The sequence below is a fragment of the Gossypium arboreum genome, chromosome 11 (genome assembly GCF_025698485.1).
Source record: "Gossypium arboreum isolate Shixiya-1 chromosome 11, ASM2569848v2, whole genome shotgun sequence".
Lineage (NCBI taxonomy): Eukaryota > Viridiplantae > Streptophyta > Magnoliopsida > Malvales > Malvaceae > Gossypium > Gossypium arboreum.
The window spans coordinates 124,837,450-124,860,112 of record NC_069080.1 but is presented as its reverse complement, the minus strand read 5'-3'; the positions used below and the strand labels follow the sequence as shown (position 1 = coordinate 124,860,112).

The 22,663-nt window shown below is 38.0% G+C and overlaps 1 protein-coding gene and 2 non-coding genes across 3 annotated transcripts; 1 reads left to right on the top strand and 2 right to left on the bottom strand.

The window, feature by feature from the left end:
- The first annotated feature begins 2,552 nt into the window (after positions 1–2,552).
- LOC128284429 (small nucleolar RNA R71) lies at positions 2,553–2,658 on the top strand. Its single transcript, XR_008274856.1, has one exon. It is a non-coding gene; the product is annotated as a small nucleolar RNA R71 (small nucleolar RNA).
- Positions 2,659–6,237: 3,579 nt separating this feature from the next.
- Positions 6,238–6,344, bottom strand: LOC128285003 (small nucleolar RNA R71). Its single transcript, XR_008275419.1, has one exon. It is a non-coding gene; the product is annotated as a small nucleolar RNA R71 (small nucleolar RNA).
- A 6,825-nt stretch (positions 6,345–13,169) lies between these two features.
- Positions 13,170–14,102, bottom strand: LOC108471825 (uncharacterized). Its single transcript, XM_017773384.1, has 3 exons — positions 13,782–14,102; positions 13,569–13,721; positions 13,170–13,514 (listed from the first exon to the last, which is right to left on the bottom strand). Exons 1-3 carry the CDS (start codon positions 14,100–14,102, stop codon positions 13,170–13,172), a joined length of 819 nt encoding a protein of 272 aa, XP_017628873.1.
- Positions 14,103–22,663: the final 8,561 nt, after the last annotated feature.

Here is a 22,663-nt window from a genome sequence, read left to right as displayed (position 1 = left end):
TTATTCATTTTTATTTGCTTTATACCTTTTAAATCATTACTAAATTCATTTGTCTTTAATTGTTAATGTTAACATTTAAATAATGTACTTTATGTGATTATTGCCATTACATGTACGTTAATTTGCTTACTCATGTTCATATTATTGCCTTTCGCTTGTGGAATATTTTATGCGTGTATCATCATTCCATATTGCACTCTACTTTTATTTCATATTATCGCCACATGAATCAAGCCTCTTTACTTTCATCCAATAAATCGTTTTATCTTAGTCCAAACAAACAACGTACGCCGTTTAAATATCGTATTTACTATTATTCAAAAACAACAATTTCAAAGTAAGGTAATATTTCGCGTTTTGGAACATCGAGGAATTGTACCGTAACTTACGGGGTTTCGGTTTTCTCATTGATTCTAAATAGCCAAATATCCTTTTGAGTTTTAAAATACACGGAATTCCAATTAAAATTAAAGACAAACTTGTGCTCGGGAATTCATGTTATCGTGTCCTAATTTACGGGATGTGATACTCCGATACTTCGAGACGAGGAAATCTTTAACAATCGTTTTGAGCTAATTTAAGCTCTTTTAAAATCAACTTTAATAAAAAAGGATCGTATTTTAAAATCCATTCCCAATTTTCAACTTTCGACATTAAGACACTAACTAATCAATTCGGTACCAATTTTTGGGTGTGTCGAGGGTGGTAATCCTTCCTCGCACGTAACAGACTCCCGAACTTGTTCTCTTGAATTTCGTAGACCAAAAATGCCATTTTAGTAAACTAAAATGTTTTATTAAAACAAAGATGATCTGATCACACCTAATAAAGATCGATGGCGACTCCCGTTTTAATTTTCATTTTCAAACATAGTCGATTCCCGCTTCTCAAAAAAATGGTTTCGACAAACAGCATCTAGTAAGATTGTATCGTCGACCTTAAGTTGATTAGGGGGTATTGGGCTTGTTTTGGCGTAGTTTCGATTTATCACGTGTTCTCGGTTTGTGTGCTCCCCATTCATCTAGCTCCTCTATCCGTAGCCTTCGTTCTTCGTGGACGTCTTTGTTCTCTTCATGACAGTAGCGCACTGTTTCTGTTGTCCTAGTTTGAGAAGGTTCTTGCAAGGACAATTGAATATTATTTTTATCATTCACAGGTTTTATAGCATTATCCTGAGTCTTAGGGGTTTTGACTGAGTCGCGTGCTTGGAGTGTTACTACGTCGTCACTTGCACGAAGTGTTAGCTCCCCTGTACCTACATTAATAATGGTCCTGACAGTTACTAAAAAGGGCCGTCCTAAATTAAAGGTACCTCGTTATCCTCATCCATGTCTAAGATGAAAAAGACTACTAGGTAAATAAATTTATCAATCTTAACGAGAACGTCTTCAATAATACCCTTAGGAAATCTAACTGTTTTGTCAGCCAATTGAATGCCCTTAGGAATTGTAAAACTCCCTAAATCTTGCAATTTGTTAGGTAGCTTATTCTTCAGAATAGCTGAGCAGACTGCATTGAGTTCCACATGCGATCTACTGTCTAATTTCCTTTTATTGCTTAGAAGTTCCTTTAAAAATTTTGCTGAGTTGGGCATCTGCAATAGAACTTCAATAAAGGGTAAGTTAATATGTAATTTCTTTAGGAGTTTGACAAACTTACCGAATTGTTCCTCTATTATATCTTTCGTCATTGCTTTAGGATATGGCACACGAGGTTCATAATTCATACTTACATGTTTGGGATAATTATCGTTTACTTTGTGTTGCTGTGATTTTGGTTCAGGTACAATAAATTCTTCCTTATCTTGGGTGCTAATTGCATTGAGGTGTTCCCTCGGATTAGGTTCAGTATTACTTGGTAGGCTACCTTGTGGTCTTTCGGAGATTAGTTTGGATAGCTGGCCTATCTGAGTTTCGAGTCCTTGGATCGATGCTTGTTGATTCTTTAGTGCAGTCTCGGTATTTTGAAAACGGGTTTCTGACACCGAGATGAATTTAGAGAGCATCTCTTCAAGGTTTGGCTTCTTCTCTTGTTGATAAGGTGGTTGTTGGAAACCCTGGGGATTTTGTGGCTTTTGATTCCCTTGACCACCCCAGGAGAAATTTGGCTGGTTCCTCCAACCTGCATTATAAGTATTACTGTATGGGTTATTTTGAGATCGAAAGTTATTGTTACCCATATAGTTGACTTACTCATCTTCAGTTGTAGGATTGAAAGGTTGGTATTCTGTATACACACCTCCTCCATTTGAGTCACACCTCATTACTAGATGTACCTGCATAGAACCAAGAAAACTATCAATCTTTTTATTGAGGAGTTCTACTTGATTAGAGAGCATGGCGACTGAATCGATGTTATTAATGCCGGCTGTTTTTGTTGGCTTAGTCCTCATTACATGCCACTGATAGTTGTTCAGTGACATTTCCTCTATGAATTCGTAGGCATCTTCTGGTGTTTTATTGTTGATAGTTCCACCAATAGCAACGTCAATTATCTATCTTGTCGAGGGGTTCACACCATTGTAGAACGTTTGAACTTGTAGCCATAGCGGTAACCCATGGTGAGGGCACCTTCTCAATAGATCCTTGTATCTCTCCCATGCATCGTAAAGTGTTTCTAAGTCCATCTGCACAAAAGAAGAGATATCATTAGGTAACTTAGCCATTTTAGCCGACAGAAAATATTTTAGTAAAAATTTCTCGGTCATTTGCTCCTAAGTAGTGATAGACCCTCGTGGTAACGAGTTCAACCATTGTTTAGCTTTGTTTTTCAATGAGAAAGGAAATAACCGAAGGCGAATGGCATCATCAGAAATGCCATTAATTTTGAAAGTGTCACAAAATTCCAGGAAATTTGCTAAGTGAGTGTTGGGATCTTCATCCTGCAAACCATCAAACTGAACAAACTACTGTATCATCTGAATAGTGTTAGGTTTTAATTCAAAATTATTCGTAGCAATAGCAGGTCTAACTATACTTGATTCAGTTCCTGTTAAAGAAGGTTTAGCATAGTCATACATAGTACGTGGAGCAGGATTTTGATTAGCTGCAATTGCAGGAGGCAGCTGATTATTTTGGTTTTCAGCCATCTCATCGGTTGGAGGTTGAGTATTGTCTTCTTAATCGTTTTCTGTGTATCATGAACTACGCCTTATTTATCTTTGATTTCTACGAACTGTTTGATCGATTTCTTTGTCAAAAAGTAAGGGTCCTGACGGGTTTCTTTTAGTCATAAACTATAAAAACCTGCCAAGAGAAAGAATAAGTAAATTAATAAATAATTAAATTAAATTGCAAGAAAAATAAATGGCTAAAGTAATAAAAATTTAGTGTTCCTAATATTTCAGTTCCCTGGCAACGACGCCAAAAACTTGATCGCAGTGGTTCGTAACAAATAATAAATATTTATGAAGATCAAACCTAGACTAACTATTATCACGACGAAAAGGCAAGCGCACCTATCGAACAATAGTATAGTAATGTCAAAACCGGGATATCGTGCCCAAGGGAACCAAAAGTACTAGTAATAACTATCTTCTTATTATCTAGCCTAAGAATAAAATGGTTTGTTTTAATTAACTAACTAATTAAACTAAGAACGCACAGAGAAAAGAATTGGGGAATTGCTTTTGGGAAAAGCGATTGACTTGAGACAATACCTAAGGAAAAATCCACCTAGACTTTACTTGTTATTCGGCTCGAATCGGACGAATTATTCATTCAACTTGTTCGTAGAGATCCTAAGTTATATTATTATCCTATTCAAGACTAATAACGTCTAATCCTAGATTGAATAGCAGAGACTTTTCTCTAATTAACACTCTAGGGTTGCATTAACTCGATCTATGGATCCCCTTATTAGGATTCACCCTAATCCGACAAAATCTTGTCACCCTATTTCTAGGCACGCAATCAACTCCGCTTAATTATGGTAGATGTACTCTTAGACAGGGTCTATTCCTCCTCTGACTAAGAGTGTGTCTTGAATTAGTATCCTGAGATATCAAAACAAGAATTAAGAAAACATAATTAAGAACAAGTTAAATATTTATCATACGATTCAGAAAATAATAACAAGAGTTGTCTTAGGTTTCATTCCCCTTAGGAATTTGGGGAATTTAGTTCATAACTAAATAAGAAAACATCACAGAAGAATAAGGAATACAAAACATAAAGAAAACCCAAAACTCCTGAAGGGAATTTGAGGAGAGATCTTCAGTCTTGATGATGAATCCGACTTCTAAGATGGATCAATCGGCTTCCTTGGAGTAATTCCTTACCCCCTATTCTCCGTGTCTCTTTTCCCCTCCTCTAGTCTATATTTATAGGCTTCAGAATGCCTAGAAACCATCCAAATTGGCCTTTTCCGAATTGGACTCAACTTGGGCTCGGCAAGGACACGTCCGTGTGTGGAGGTTTAGGCCGTGTTGATTTCGTATTTTGGCTTATTTTCTCCGTTTTTGGTCCTTTTCTCGTTCCTTTCCTCTCCTATGCTCTCCTAAATATAAAACATGAAATTAAAGCATTAGGAGTATCAAATTCACTAATTCTAATGAGAAATCATCCATAAAATGCATTACACATGGGGTAAAAATATGTAAACTTTACGGTTTATTAGAAGCCGGTTGATCCATCTCAGAAGCCGGATTCATCATCAAGACTGAAGATCTCTCTTCAGTTTCCCTTTAGGAGTTTTGGGTTTTCTTTATGTTTTGTATTCTTTATTCTTCTGAGATGTTTTCTTATTTAGTTATGAACTAAAACCACTAAATACCTAAGGGGAATGAAACCTAAGACGAATCTTGTTATTATTTTCTGAATCGTCTGATAAATATTTAACTTGTTCTTAATCATGTGTTCTTAATTCTTGTTTGATATCCCAGGATATTGATTCAAGATAAGATCTTATTCAGGGAGGAATAGACCCTGTCTAAGAGTACATTTGTCATAATTAAGCAGAGTTGATTGCGCGCCTAGACATAGGGTGACAAGATTTTGCCAAATTAGGGAGAAACCTAATAAGGGGATCCATAGGTCGAGTTAATGTAACCCTAGAATGTTAATTATAGAAAAGTCTCGGTTATTCAATCTAGGGATTAGACTTTATTAGTCTTGAATAGGGATAATAACATAACTTAGGGATTTCTATGGAATAAGTTAAATGAATAAATCGTCCGATTCGGAGCCAGAATAACAAGCAAAGTCTAGGTGGATTTTTCCTTAGGTATTGTCTCAAGTCAATTGATTTTCCCCAAAAGCAATTCCCCAATTCTTTTCTTTGTGAGTTCTTAGTTTAGATAATTAGTTAATTAAAACAAAACCTCTTTATTCTCAGGCTAGATAATAAAAAGACAGTCATTACTAGTACTTTTAGTTCCTTTGGGTTTGACAACCCGGTCTTGCTAAAACTATACTACTGTTCGATAGGTACACTTGCCTACATCACGATAATAGTTAGTTCAAGAACGAGTAATTATAAATATTTAAAACCTATCACGAAATCACACGATCAAGTTTTTGGCATCGTTGCCGGGGAGCTAAGATATTAGGAACGCTCAATTTTTATTACTTTAGCCATTTATTTTTCTTGCAATTTAATTTAATTTTTTTATTATTATTATTTATTAACTTACTTTTTTCTTTCTCTCGGTAGGTTTTTATAGTTTATGACTAGAAAAAACCCGTCAGGACCATAACTTTTTGACGAAGAAGTCGATCGTATAGTTCGCAGAAATCAAAGAGAAATAAGGCGAAGCTTACGATACACGAGAACGAGCAAGAAGAAGATACTCAACCCCCAATCGAAGAGATGGCTGAAAACCAAGACAATCAGCTACCTCTTGTAATTGCGGCTAATCAAAATCCTGTTCCACACACTATGTATGATTATGTTAAACCTTCTTTAATAGGAAATGAATCTAACATAGTTAGACCTGTTGTAGCTGCAAATACTTTTGAATTAAAACCTAACACTATTCAGATGATACAGCAATTTGTTCAGTTTGATGGTTTGCAGGATGAAGATCCCAACGCTCACTTAGCAAACTTTCTGGAAATTTGCGATACATTTAAAATCAATAGTGTTTTTGATGATGCCATTTGTCTTTAGTTATTCCCTTTTTCATTAAGGAACAAAGCTAAACAGTGGTTGAACTCGTTACCACAAGGGTCAATTACTACTTGGGAACAAATGACCTAAAAATTCTTACTAAAATATTTTCCGCCGACTAAAATGGCTAAATTATGTAATGATATCTCTTATTTTGTGTAGATGGATTTAGAAACCCTCTACAATGCATGGGAGAGATACAAGGACTTACTGAGAAGGTCCCCTCACCATGGGTTACCGCTTTGGCTCCAAGTTCAGACATTCCACAATGGTCTGAATCTTTCGACTCGGCAAATGGTTGACACAGCTGCTGGCAGAACCATCAATAATAAGATGCCTATGAGTTTATTGAGGAGATGTCACTGAATAACTATCAGTGGCAAGTCATGAGGACAAAGCCAACGAAAACTGCCGGTGTTTATAACGTCGATTCGGTCACCATGCTGTCAAATCAGGTAGAACTCTTGAATAAAAAGATTGATGGTTTTCTTAGTTCTTCATAGGTTCACCAAGTAATGCAATGCGAAGCAAGTAACGGTGGAACAAGCCATTCGGAATATCAACCTTATGCCCATAACATGGATAACGAGCAACTAAACTATATGGGTAATAATCCTCAACCTCAAAACAATCTATTTAGTAACACTTACAATGCAGGTTGGAGGAACCATCCCAATTTTTCATGGGGAGGCCAAGGAAATCAAAGACCACAACATCCTCCAGCTTTTCAGCAACCACCCTACCAATAGGAAAAGAAGCCAAACCTTGAAGAGATGCTCTCAAAGTTTATATCGGTGTCAGAAACTCGTTTCCAGAACACCGAGACAGTATTTAAGAATCAACAAGCGTCGATCCAAGGGCTCGAAACTCAGATAGGCTAGCTTTCCAAACTAATCTTCGAACGACCACAAGGTAGTTTGCCAAGTAATACTGAACCCAACCCAAGGGAATAGCTCAACGCAATTAATGTTCAGGATGAAGAAGGATTTGTGGAGCCTGAACCAAAACTGCAGCAAGAAACTGTGGTGAGAAAAGGTCAAGGTGAGGTAGATCAAAATACAAACAAATCAGTAAATTTCGAATATAAACCTCCTGTACCATACCCCAACGCAACAAGGAAAGACCGCTCAGATGAACAATTTGGTAAATTCCTTAAAGTCATAAAAAAATTACATATTAACTTACAGTTTATTAAATCTCTATCTCAGATGCTAAACACAATGAAAATTTTAAAAGAGCTTTTAGTAAATAAGTAGAAGTTGGACGAGGCGTCGCATGTGGAGCTAAATGCAGTGTGCTTAGCTATTCTAAAAAATAAGCTACCGAACAAACTAAAAGATCTAGGGAGTTTTACGCTTCCTTGCTTAATTGGTAGTTTAGATGTTAATAATGCATTAGCTGATTTAAGGGCTAGTATCAACATCATGCCTTTTAAAATATCCAAGCAACTAGGTCTCGGGAAACCCAAACAGACTAGGATGAGCATTCAATTAGCAGATAAAACTATCAGATTTCCTAGGGGTATTGTTGAAGATGTGCTTGTCAAAATCGATAAATTTATATTTCCCGTTGACTTCATTGTTTTAGACATAGAGGAGGATAACAATACTCCTTTAATCCTAGGAAGGCCCTTTTTTGCAACTGCTAAAACAATTATTGATGTTGGTACAGGTGAGCTCAGGCTTCGTATAGGAGACGAAACACTCACCCTTCAAGCTCGCAATTCTGACAACACATCAGAAATTGAAGGTGATCGTCTAAACCATTTTATTAAAATTGACCACATGATACAACCCACTTTGCAGGAGATAAGTTTGAAGGAAGTACATGAGCCTCTCTCAAACAACAGTAGAGGTTTTATTAATGAAAAACGAAGGCATCAAATAGATGAGCTAGATGAATGGCGAACAAATAAATCGAGAACATACGATAAACCGAAACTACGCCAGAACGAGCCCGATACCTTTCCAAATCAACTTAAGGTTGGTGATAAAGTCTTATTAGATGTCGCAGATCCCCACATTGTCACTACCACACCGAATGAGGAAATCCCTCTTACGGTACTCAGTATTTTTCCATTCAGTATAGTAGAGGTGAGTCATCCCAAGTTCGGCACTTTTAAAGTAAACAATGCCCGTTTAAAACCTTATTTTTAGATTGATAGTAGGAATGATGAGTATAAACTCCTCGAACCACCATGATCATTCAATAGAAAGGTAAGTCGAGCTTAGACTATAAATAAGCACTTCTCGGGAGGCAACCCGAGCACTAACTGCATTAACTTCTTCCAAAATTTAGTCTTCAGCATCTAACTTACTAACGGAGCTCTTTAATACAGGTTTTCCACAGAGACACGGCCAAGCACACGGGCGTGCTTATGGCCATGTGAAAACAGGGCAAGGATTTCCCCAACACGGGCTACGATACAACGCCACGGCCGTGTGACATGGTCGTGGTCAAGCCTGCCAAAACAACACGAGCGTGCGACACGCCCGTGTGGAAGACCCGTGGTTGAAACTGAGAAACTAGCACGGGCGTGTGACATGCCCGTGTCCAACACCCGTGGTTGAACCTGTCAAATTAACACGGGCGTGGGGCTTGCACACACAGGCATGGGAGAAGCGAACGAAGCTAGACACGGTCGTGCGACAAGGTAGTGTGAACCCACACGCCCGAGGTACACAGGTGTGGGACGAATTTTAGATGCTCCCAAATAGGTAAAACGCAAAACACATGGGCAAAAATTGGGGAACACAGGCGTGTAACATGGCTGTGTGCCATGACAGTGTTTTCAATGATTTGACAACATTAACGCTACTCTACAGTAGATTTGTTAGCACCTCCACATCTCATCACAGTCCCACCTCGCGAACCATCCAGCGATGAAGATGTTTAAAAACATCTATTTATTATTTTATGTTTTTAATTTTTTAATTTTTATTTTTATTTTTAGTAGATTTTAGAATTTTATTTTTAATTATCAATTTTGGTTTTTCTTTATGAGTAATTATTCTTCCTAATATCCCCTAAAAAGTTCCCGATTTTATCACAGTTATATAGAGCTCTTAAGCTAATCATCGCATAGGAACTAAAAACTCCACCGGGAAAGGTTCTCCATGACTGTCATGTGCTGATCAACCACGACCATGGCTACCACTAGATATAATATTCTTTTAGCGTAGGACTTATGGACTAATGAACCTCTACGACCACCGGAGTATCCTCCTCCGCTCTCAAACGGATCACTCTCCAAAACTCCAGTTCGAGGAATTCATCATACATGAAGTTTCACTTCTATCCCTATCTTATTTTTATTCAAAGATCTATCTTTGTACATTGAGGGCAATGTACATCTTAAGTGTAGGGGGATATTTATTCCATTATCAAAAAAATCCCTGAATGACTACGTTGTTCTCTTGGAAAGCTCTCATATCATATTTAGGATAAATTTTAATTGATTTATGACGATGATTGATATATCTTGAATTAAAACATAGACATTTACGCATTGATTGTTTAAACCTCAAGACATTAGAGGATCAAGCATGATAAGTTGATTTTTAAGAAATCTTAGGTTGTTTCCCCAAAGTTTAGGTATTACTTTGAGTTGGAATTCACAAGTTTTAAACATCAAAAAGCCATAATTTTTGTAAGATTTTTGAGTCTTTTGAGCATCTATTAATTCTTTCATGCTCACTTTTTTATTGCTGTAAGTGCATCAGTATTGAACTGTTATTCTAGAACTTGCTTGATTATGCATGTCAAGACCACACCATTTGATTTGATATGTCAAAATGATTAACGAACTTTGGATTAACCCACTCATGCCATGAAAAGCCTACCTCCATGATTAATCCCTAGTAAACCCCCTTGAGCCTAACAAACCATTCTTTGTATTACCCTTAATATTAACCCTTAACCCATTATTGTTGAAATCCCCTAAATTAATCCCTATTTTTCTCGAGATTTGAGTTAAATGGATTGCTTAGCTATGTTTTGTTCTTAATAGTTAGTCTACGTTATTTAACTTGTTCTTAAAAAAACAAAAAAAATTAATGTATATTTATTAGTAATTCCATATTTTGAAAAGAAGCTCTGTTGTACGCAAGTGAAGATTAACTCTTTTTCTAGTTAGGTAATTTTTCAGTTCAAGCTCGTTTCTAACCCTTTCTTTCAGCTTGTGACCACACCCCCTAACCAAGGCTCATTACAACCCTCTAAAGACCTTTTGATTGATGTATCATCTTAAATTATAGTGGTGGAGATTTGATTTTCATGCAAGCCTATGGTAATGACTTTTCATTATTAACTATTGAGTGCTTCATTTATTGTCCTTAAACACCTCGAGTGATTTGACTGAATCTTTAGTGAGGATGTAAAACTCTGTGATATTCTGAATTAAAAGTAATTACTTAGATGGGGGGAGACACCTATGTTTGCATGAATAAAATGCTCAACTTGGAATGTTTGGAACTTTAATGTTCTTTTAGTTGAATTCTCAATGTATGATTACTTATGGATTAATGTGAGATATTATCGATAGAAATTATAAGTAAGGAAGAATTTATTTTTATTATGAGTTGAGAATTTTGCTTGAGGACAAGCAAATGCTTAAGTGTGGGACATATTTTTACCCCATGTTTAATGCATTTTATGGATGATTTCCCATTAGAATTGGTGAATTCAATGCTCCTAATGCTTTAATTTCATGTTTTATACTTAGGAGAGCATAAGAGAGTGAAAGAAACAAGAAACGGGCCAAAAATAGAGAAAATGGGCCAAAGTATGAAATCAACACGGCCTGGACCTCCTCACACGGGTAGACCAGACGACCGTGTCAATTTGGCAGGCTCTAACACGGCCTGAAGTAATCGAACACGGGCGTGTCCCTACCAAGCCCAAGTTGAGTCCAATTCGAAAAAGGCTAATTTTGAGGGGTTTTAGGCATTCCAAAGCCTATAAATACACCCTAGAGAAGGAAGAAAAGGAGACGGAGAATAGGAAGTAAGGAATTACTCCAAGGAAGCTGATTGATCCATCTCAGAAATCAGATTCATCATCAAGACTGAAGATCTCTCCTCAATTTCCCTTCAGGAGTTTTGGGTTTTATGTTTTGTATTCTTTATTCTTCTGAGAAGTTTTCTTATTTAGTTATAAATTAAAACCCCTAAATACCTAGGGGGAATGAAACCTAAGACGAATCCTGTTAATATTTTCTGAATCGTATGATAAATATTTAACTTGTTCTTAATTATGTGTTCTTAATTCTTGTTTTGATATCCCAGAATACTGATTCAAGACAAGCTCTTATTCAGAGGAGGAATAGACCCTGTCTAAGAGTACATTTGTCATAATTAAGCGGAGTTGATTGCATGCCTAGACATAGGGTGACAAGATTTTGCCGGATTAGGGAGAAACCTAATAAGGGGATCTATAGATCGAGTTTATGCCACCCTAGAATGTTAATTAGAGAAAAGTCTCGGTTATTCAATCTAGGGATTAGACGTTATTAGTCTTGAATCGGGATAATAACATAACTTAGGGATCTCTACAGAATAAGTTGAATGAATAAATCGTCCGATTCGGCGCCAGAATAACAAGTAAAGTCTAGGTGGATTTTTCCTTAGCTATTGTCTTAAGTCAAACGATTTTCCCCTAAAGCAATTCCCCAATTCTTTTCTTTGTGAGTTCTTAGTTTAGATAATTAGTTAATTAAAACAAAACCTCTTTATTCCTAAACTAGATAATAAAAAGACAATTCGGTCTTGCTAAAACTATACTACTGTTCGATAGGTACACTTGCCTACATCACAATAATAGTTAGTTCAAGAATGAGTGATTATAAATATTTAAAACCTATCACGAAATCACGTGATCAAGGGCTAAAACATACGGTTCATCAAGTCCATGAGTGCCACTGGTGCATTAGTCAACCCAAAAGGCATGATTAGAAACTCGTAATGCCCTTAACGAATCCTAAATGTCGTCATATGCACATCAACCTCCTTAACCCTCAACTGATGATAACCTGACCGTAGATCGATTTTAGAAAACACTAAAGCCCCTCTGAACTGATCGAATAAGTCGTCTACCCTCAGAAGTGGGTACTTATTCTTAGTCGTCAACTTGTTGAATTGATGGTAGTCGATACATATCCTCATTGTACCATCCTTCTTTACGAATAGAACAAGTGCTCCCCACGAATACATACTGGGACGAATAAACCCACAATCCAACAGCTCCTGAATCTGAGCCTTAAATTCCGTCAGCTCCGTCGGTGCCATTCAGTAAAGGGCGATAAACACCGAAGCTGTGCCCGAAAATAACTCAATCCCAAATTCTACCTCACAATTCAGAGGTAATCCTAGTAGTTCCTCTGGAAAGTCCCTCCCTGTTCGGATGTCTTTAACCGAAGAGTTCTCAGAATCAGCAACACTGATCTACACCAAGTACGTCTCGTACCCCTTCCTTACCAACCTTTCTACCACTAATGCAGATATCACATTAGTCATATAATCTTGTCATTCCCCAACCACGACTATCTCATTATCCTCCTTGGTCCTCAGAACAACCCTTTTCCCAGCACAATCCAGACTTACATGATGCTTCACCAACTAGTCCATACATAGAATTAAGTCGAACACCCCAAACGGAAGTTCCATCAGATCAGCCAGAAATATCATCCTTTGGACTTCCAACGGAATGTCTCTGAATAGTTTACTAACGCTAATAGGCTACCTCAGTGGACTCACAACTAAAATCTCACTAGAAGAACTCTCATACGGTATTCCCAAAGTCTCAGACACAAAACATGCAATGTAGGAATGTGTAGAGCCCATGTCTATCAGTGCAACATAAGGTACATTAAGGATTAAGAACGTACTTGTGATGACGTCTAGAGCATCTCCATCCTCATGACTATAGGCAACATACACAAGCATAGGCTACATCGCCTCAGTCGGCCCAGCAGCTCGGCCCGATGCTCTCTGTCCTCGGCCCAGACTGTTACCACCTATAGTCTGACCTCGGCCCTTAGGCGGCTACTGAACTTCCCTCATTAGCTATTTATTCTTAGTAGCCGAAGCTTGCATCTGATTAGTCCTCAATGGACAGTCCTTACCACGATGCTCAAAAGACCCACATCTAAGACAAGCTCCAGTAGACCTCCAACACTCGCTCGGATGGCGTTTATTACAAAGCTGACAAATCGCTACCCCAGCAGGTGTAATAGTAGGCCCAACTCTCATGGGCCCATTAGATCTGGCCTTTTTCCTAGGCCTCACCCCAACATTCGAAGACTCTACATCCCTCTTAGCCTTCCCTCTGTCATGGTTCTGGCTCTCAGCGCGTTTAACCTCCTCCGTAATCTTGGCCTTCTCGACCAATACGTCAAAATCACGCTCCCTCTACAGAGCTATGAGGACCCTCAAGTTATCCCTAAGGCTATCCTCAAAATGAACACAACGCTCATACTCAGTCGCCACAATGCCTCGTGCATAACGGCTCAGCCTCAGAAAGTCGGCCTCATACTCAGCCACTGAACGATCTCCCTGAGTAAGATTCAGGAACTCACGCCTCCTAGCATTGATGTAACTAGACCCCACATATTTTCTCTGGAAAGCCGTCTTAAACAAATCTCATGTCAGACTGTCAGGCTGAGTGCCATCCCTAACCGTCAGCCACCACTGATATGCTTCATTGCGAAACAGCGAAATAACCCCCTTGAGCTTCTGCTCGGCAGTAAAATCTAGATCATCCATAATACACTCCGTGGTCTCCATCCAATACTCAGCCACATTAGAAGTAACTCCAGCGATGCCCCTGAATACCTCAGGCCCATTGGATCGGAGTCGTTCCATAACCGACCCACAGCCTCCAGATCTAGCATTAGCCTCAACGATCCTCTCTAGGATTCGCAGCATGGCCTGAGACAATGTATCATCCCCAGCTGCACTGTCCTGAGACTCAGTACCAATCTCAGTAACAGGTGACATCGGTGTCTCGCTAGTGTCCAGATTAGGAATCGTATCAGATGCAAAAGACTCAGCTCGAGTCCCTGTACGGCCTCTACCTCGGCCTCTAGTACCCTGTCCACGAGTACCACGTGTGCTCATCGTAATTTCAAATTAATCTGTATTAAAAATTTTATGAAAGTCAGTTTACAGTTTCGATAGTTGTTATCGAGTATTTTATGCAGAAGAGTTATCAGAGTACTCAGAGTCTATTATCGCAAATCGTAGTTTACTACAGTTTTCAATTTACACTGCCTACAGTGTTTCAATAAGCATGCTACCTACAATAGTTTCACAGCAAACATTAGTATTTTCAAATAGGAATTCAGTAAATTCTAAGCATGCTTCCAAACAATTTCATACAAAGTTTCAGAAACTTACAGGATCGGCGCCGAAGACTAGGTGAACCACATACTTAATTAGAGTATTTAAAAACATTCAAAAGTGTTTCTCTAAAACCAATTTTGGAACCCAAAATTCACAGCCGAGTTTTGAACTTAACTCTGATACCACTAAATGTAATACCCCAAACCCGGCCAAGATGCTATGGCCGAATCTGGCGGCGTCACATGTGAGTGCTTTTTAGAAAAACCTTAGCAAGTTAAAAATCGTCCAATTTGTTATCCTTAATTAAGTCGTGAAATCTCTATTCCAAATATTAAGTGAAAACATTTCATTAATGCGGAAGCTAAAACATCATTAATTCATAAATCAATAATTTAACAATTTAAAATCCCAAAATAAACCCAAGAATAGTTCGAGTCCAAATACATATTAATCCCAAAATAAATATTTGAATAAATCAGACAAACTAAAGTGTTACTCAAAAATCCGTAAATGTCTACCAGTGGTCACCATTGAGCCCTCCGTCACACCAATCCATCTACTGCTGAGGATTACCTGACAACAAAATAAACAAAGGGGTGAGTTTTCGCAAACTCAGTGTGTATATCCCCACAAACAACATGCATACAAATAGATAACAGAATACAGTTATTCGGCCTTAGCCATACATATATCGTATGCATAACAGATCAGATATTAGAAATATCATGCCCACCAACCCTGCACACCATCTCCGTCTAACCCATCACACCATGTGGGGATAAAATCGACCCACCCAGCCCTACACATCAAGTATGGGGACATAATCGATCCATCCAACCCTACACACCAACTGGTATCGTAAAAACAGTACATAACAAATATACGCAGCATGGCTGCCAGATAACAGGCTAATCGCCTCTCAAACTTCCTTCTCTTCACAACAATCCCAACCCAATGCAATGCAATACAAATATTATGGCATACTTATATGCAGATATCAAATCATACGTCATGTCAGAACAGATATATAAGATTAGGCAGATGTACATGTTGGTATTATCATACTTCCGCACACAATGTAGTAATCAAACTGAGTATAGGGTCTAAGTAATGCTTACCGCCCCTACAGTCAGGTCACAGTCGACTTAGGCGACCCTTGCAACCTTACAGAACATTTCAAACAAATTGGCCTCACACGCTCGTGTAGATCACACGGCCCAGATTAGCCTTGCCTGTATGGATCACACGGCCTGGCCCAAACTTCTACACACCCGTGTGGTTCACCCGTGTGACCCACATGTCTGTGTAGGCCACACGGCCTAAATGGTCGAGCCCATGCCTCGCACATGGCCTCGCCAGCCTCACACACCTGTGTCCGTCGCGCCCGTGTGGCGTCGACAGGCCACTTTTTAGCTTTCCCTGAAACTCATTTTCTGCATAATCGGAGTACACACCTGGTTTGTTTTCGTTGCTAATCCAACCACTAGCACTCCAAAGCCTAAAATTGACAATACCGAACCTAATATCAATCACATAAATTGACTTTCTTAAGAATTGCCAAATCCCGAAAGAGAGATCTACTTACCTTCAATGATTATGGTGATTCCTTACTATTTAGAACCATGATTAATGACCCACAGAACCTTGAATATCCCCTAAACAGCAAACAAAAACCCTCTTAAACGATCTCCAAAGAAAATCACATAACTTAATAAAGTGATACTTACCGAATTGACTGAATCGCTAGCAATACGCCTAAGCTTATCAAAAAAAAAAGAAAAATGAAGGTGAGGGGAAAAAATAGAAAAGAATTTTCGGAAATAAAGGGGATTTAGGAAAAAATAGAAGACGGCCCAGAAAAGATTTTGTTAAAAAGAAGGAAATAAGCTCTAATTTTCCCTAAAACTCCCAACTCAGAATTCTGATAAAACCCAACTCTTAGCCAAAACTTGCAGCAAAATAAATCCAAAGCCACTGCAAGGATTCGAACTCAGGACCTTGAGCAGCATGACACTCCTCTTAACCATTAAACCAGCAGGCCCACTCTGTTAAGTTTTTACCAACAATTCCTTAAAAGCCCACTGACCTAAAGTCAGGCTTTATTCAAATAAAAACCAAAATTTAGCCCAAGTTAAAACTTGAACATGGGACCCCCCAAACACACCCAGAGCACATAACCACCTAAACCAACAAATCTTTTCAGCCAAAATATCACAAAATAAGAGTTCAGATACTTCTATGCCTAGCCATCACAAAGGCCAAAACTATAGAAATTTAAGTTGTTACAACTAGAATAAGGTTACGAGGTATTATCGATTAATACACAACACATAGCAATCATTCTCATACATCATTCAATACAATCATATTTTCGTTTAAAAGTGCTTTAAACATGCTTTAGAAGTGGTTCGGGACTAAACTGATAACATACAAAAATTTTGGAAAACTTAAAAATTTTTAATCATACAAGGGACACACGCCCGTGTGAATAGGCCGTGTGCCTCACACAGCTAGTAGACACACCCGTATCTTAGGCCGTGTGGAAATAGGGCATACATACTGACTTGTGTCACACGATCGAGGACATGCCTGTGTGCTAGACGGTGTGAAAACTGGAGAGTATATTGACTTGGGTCACACGACCAACCACACACCCATGTGCCATTTATACCACATGACCAATACGCTAGGCCATGTGCCATTTATGGGGTATGCTAACTTATACCACATGGCCAGTCACATGCCCCTATGTACGACAGTGTGGAGCATACTGACTTCAATTCAATTTCAACACCAAGGGACACAAGGTCGTGTAGCATGACCGTGTGTCACACACGGCTAAGACACACTCCCGTCTCTCTGCCCATGTGGACAAAAATAGGCCATTTGCAAGGCCAATTTGCCACCTTTTTTCAGGCACACCTAACAACCAAAATGGTACTATTTCATCATACAATAGGCAGCCAAAATCATCATTCAAATGCATCATTTATACAATATCAAATTCAACCAAATTCAATACTCAAATCAATGCCAAATACCTATTCAAAACGTATATCATCAATCATCCATTCACAAACACATGACTTCTCAAATTATCAACTTCAATCACACCATATAGATCATTTACCAAACTCAAAATATAATCATTTGAACAACTATAACACCTTAGCCACATTTATACCAAAACATACCAAAATAAGCCATCACTTATGGCTATATATTCAAAACAAACATATTCATTTACAAGCCAACTCTCATGGCTATATTCACAACCAAAGTACTACAACTAGTCTATACATGCCATATACCATATATACACAACTCAAAAGTACCAATTTAGGTGTTTGATAGTGTGGTGATGTTCCCGACATCTCCCGGACCTGAGCTAGCTTTGATTCTTATAAAACATAGATAAATAACACAAAGTAAGCTTCACAGCTTAGTAAGATCGTAAGTGAGTAACTCAATAAATCAAATAAATGTAATTCAACCAATTACACATTACAAAATCATAACCATATTAACTACAAACCTTTCTCATGTCTTAAAACATGATTAAGCACCATCTCATTGAACTTTCTCTATTTAATACTTGAATAGTTTTTATACGCATTTGTATCGTCTCGTGCTAACCTCTTTCTCAACCACATTATTCGTTTACCCTTTTGAACTATTCAAAATAGAAATCGTATACTCATATGTCTCATACGATAAGTACCTATACCATGGCCCGTAGCCAAATTAAGATAACTTATTCGAAGAACTATTATCATGGCCCGAAGCCAATTTATCTTATATGCATGGCCCGAAGCCAAATCAGTATAAACCGTACCTGAAGTGCTAATATCATGGCCTGAAGCCAACTCATCCTATATGCATGGCCCGAAGCCAAATCGGTATACCAATTTATAACATTTCACAAGTATCCAATTCTATTCCTAAGGTTCAACCGAGATTTCTAGCTTGTCGATTCTATCTTTGAATATATCCGTAGAGTCATATTTACAATTCATACATTAATGAAAATCTCGTAATCATAGTTTAGGCAATATCAAAGCATTTAACATATATTTATAATGAAATTACCACATACAAACTTACCTCATATTCAGAATTGACGGATCGGATCGACTACTCGATTACCACATACCAACCCTAAAATTATTGTTGCATCTTCCATTGTTGGTCATTTCATGGATGATATCGCTACACACAAGGTATTTTTTCCCCTTAAATCTTGCTAGAGTGTATTCTATAACTTACATTTGGTAAATAAAGCTAATGCATATTATATGTAATTTGAGCAAGAGAGAAGGCATTGCGTATCAGCTGTTGAATGCTACATGAGAGAATATGGAGTTTCAAAATAAGAAGCAAGTAGAGAATGCTTGGAAAGATATAAACTATGAATTGATGTTTAGTAAGATATCCAACGTTGTTTTAGTGCCAGTTCTTATGCGAAGTCTCAATCTTACAAGGGTCATCGATTTTCTTTACAAATATGGAGAAGATCAGTACACACATGTTGGAAAAAATTCTAAAGATGGGATCACTTCTTTGCTCATTAATCCAATCTCACTCTCAACTTGAGGAATTAAGAATTTACCTTATCTCATGATCCTTTTTGTGTTTGGTTTCTTTTAAGTGACTTTTGTTTGTGTCAAGTTGTGTTTAAGGTGTTTTATAGATATTGATATTTCAATAATCTATGGAATATTTTTGTTATTGGTATGTGTCATATTCTATGTAAGTTGTTATATAGATCCTAGCATCTCAATACTCCATGGTATGTGTTTATGTTGTTTTTATGTATCATATTTTGTTTAAGGTGTTATTTAGTGCCTAAAACCTCAATAACCCTTGATATATGTTAGTGTTATTTTTACATGTCCTATTGTATTTAAGGAGTTATATAGATTATGCAGCTTGTGAATGTGTCACTACATAATTTCATGATAGATGATTAAAATCCTCCACCTTTCTTCCCATCTCCAAATGCCACTCGACCCTCCAAGCACCTCATAAGATCCTTCAAATTTGACATATCTCCAATCATATTCCCCAAGCAATCATTACCAATATACCATAACATGTTGGTAGATGCATTCATTGCCGTGTGAAACAAAAAAATATTCTCATTCCTTCTATAATTATCTATTGAAATAGTTTAATCCATCAGAGTGATTGAACAAACTGATTATATTAGAAAGAGAATTTTAATATAAAATGTAACGCCCCGAATTTTGGGCCTAGAAGTTTTGGGATTTGAGCATAGGGACAGTGAGGAGGCTGCACATATGTGTTTAGTTATGCAATTTAGTGGCAAAATGGGCCTACTAGTCTGATGGGTAAGTGGAGTTCTAGTATACCACAAGGTTCTGAGTTCGAGTCCTTGTGAGTACGTTCTGTTAGGGATATTTTAAATTTTGTTTTGTTAAATAGTATTTGGTTTTTAGCTAGAATTTATAACCTATTATTTTATTATTTTATTTTATGTTATTTTGATTTTTATTTTAATCTTCTTATTCTCCTTTGGCTGGACGTTCTTTTCTAGGTTTTTTCTTTCCGTTTTGCTTTTCTTTTAGATTTTGGCATCGGGGATTTTTGTTTAACTATCGTCTTCTTCGTCGTCGATTCAGGTGTGGGATTTGAACCTTGTCTACTTTTCTTTTATTTGGCAAGTAATTATTTTAGCTTTTCGAGTGAGCGCTTTAAATCATTGGTTTCAGAGTTTTTATGGTGCGATACTCCATTTTCTGATATATTTTTGATGTTGCTAAGGTTGGGGACGTATTTGGGGGCTAAAATGACGTTTTTAGGTTGTTTAAGGGTTGTCTTGTGACCATTCCAGTCGCCACACGGGCGTGTGTCGACTCACACGGCCATGTGAAATTGGGCGTTAGGGTTTTCAGGCTAAAATATGTGCCATACGGCCATGTGATCGATTTGGGGATTTTGTCAATTTTCACATAGCCGTGTCCCCTAGGCATACGAGCATGTGGGTTTGGAAATTAGGGTTTCAGAGATTTGATGTCATACGGCCTAGCCACATGGTTGTGTGGCTGATTTGGGGATTTAGGGATCCCAAACGTGCTTGTGTTTCGGAACACACGACCGTGTCTAGTGGCACACGGGAGTGCGAGACCCTCACACGGCCATGTCTGCTCTGCACTTGACTTTAGGAAATTGGACAGTGAGTTACACAGCATGTTCACACGATCGTGTCCCTGCACCACACAGGCGTGTACCTCTATCACAAAGCCGTGTGCTACCCTGCACATAGGCGTTTGGACCTTCACACAGCCTAAACTGCTCCACACGATCAGAGCACACGAGCGTGTAGCCCTATCTTGCCAGATTTTGGTTCTAGGTCAATTTAAGCGTACTTGTGACTCTGTGTGTTCAACCCTTGGCTAAGCTTTAGAAGGGTAATTATGACTCTGTTCCGACTTCAGCTTAGGTAAGATTGGTGATTGGTTGCGTAACATGTTGTTTTGAACCCGATTGACGGGGTGTGTGTGTGTAATATGCTTCCGTTTGATTGTCTGACTAGGTGTCACTATTCTGTGAAGTTACATAACCATTAAATCTGAATATGGGTAATTGAGTATACTCCCATCTGAATCTGACTGACTAGATGTGAATGACTGTCTGTAATCTTGTACTCTATTTCTGTTCATCTATTTGCACTCATACATATGCATATAATGTTTTAAGGTGGGATTGTGAAGAGAAGGAAGACTAAACCTGAACTGAACTGGCAGTTGAACTGTTGGTTGTTAGCCCTTAATACCCAGAGGTTCGTGGGCAGTCCCAATACCCTAAGGGTCACGAACTATGCTGTTAGCAGTTATTGCACTACACCGTACAGCGCATGCGTCAGCCTTGCTGCGTGTACTTATCTAATCTGGCAGTTTAACTGCACTTTATCGACATAGCGGTTTACCACATTGCACTGTACCACTTATACGTCAGCTTCGCTGCATATCATCACTATCTGATCTGGTAGTTCATACTACATGTTTGTACCACGGTTTACCGTATGGCACTGTACAGCTTACTAATAGCCCCTAATACCCAGAGGGTCGTGGGAAATCCTAATACCCTAAGGGTCGTGGACATTATTGGGGTGTAGGGATGGATGGGCTTTACGAGGTCCTATATGGTGTGATTGGTTGGATGAGCTCAAACAGCTCTTATGCGGAGTGATGGGGGTCGGAAAGGTGTGTTAGCTAGATGGATGGGTTTTATAACAGAACAGCATTTATACGCATTGGTCTGACTGTACTGATTGACTGAAAAGTACCTATATCTATGTGCACTTTGTGAACTTCAAATGTTTTGTCTGACTCATAGTACTTGTAACTGTTTGTGAGTTGTTGTGGCTAAAATTGTAATAACTTTCGGAACTTCTGTTTTGAGCCTACCATTTGGATTAGTATAGTGCTATAAGTATGTTATGCTTTTGAACTATTTTCTAGCTTTTTGTATCTGATTTTGTAGTTAGACAGTTTTGATCTCACACTGAGCTCAAGTAGTTTACCCCCTCTTCTATTTCCCCTTTCAAGTACCTTTCTGAATTTTGATGCTGGACTCGGTACGCGGAGGTCTCGGACGATCATGGTTTTAAAAGCTTATTTCGGTTCTACTTTCTAAAATTATTTTTTGATTATACTACTTTCGAGCTGTAAGGTTTTATAAGACTGTTGTACAGTTTTCACTTTAGATTTTCATTCATACATATATTATGGTGATTTACTTCACATAACGGTAACTTTATCGTAAGGAATTTTAACGATTAAATATTTTTGGTGTGTAAAGATATGAATGATTTTCAGAAATGAGATTAAGATTGAATGGTTTTGTAAAAAAAATTTCCAATCATCACTTCGGTGATCAATGTAACATCCTGAGTTCAGTTTAAACTTCCAGGTCAGGTTTGCGGTGTAACATTCCGAAATAGGGCCTAAACGGAACAGTGGTTGCGAAACCACAAATCCGGGGTAGAAAAAAATTATTTTATTATTATTTTGAGGTTCATGGTATGATTACATGATTGTGAGAAAATTTCGTGATAAAATTCTATGCATAAAGTGCTTAAGTTGAGGTTAAGGACTAAATCGAATAATTTGCAAAACTTGCATTCTAGAAGTTTTTACTATGAAATTATTTTGGAATATTAATTAGGAGATCTTAAATGGTAATTTGACCAA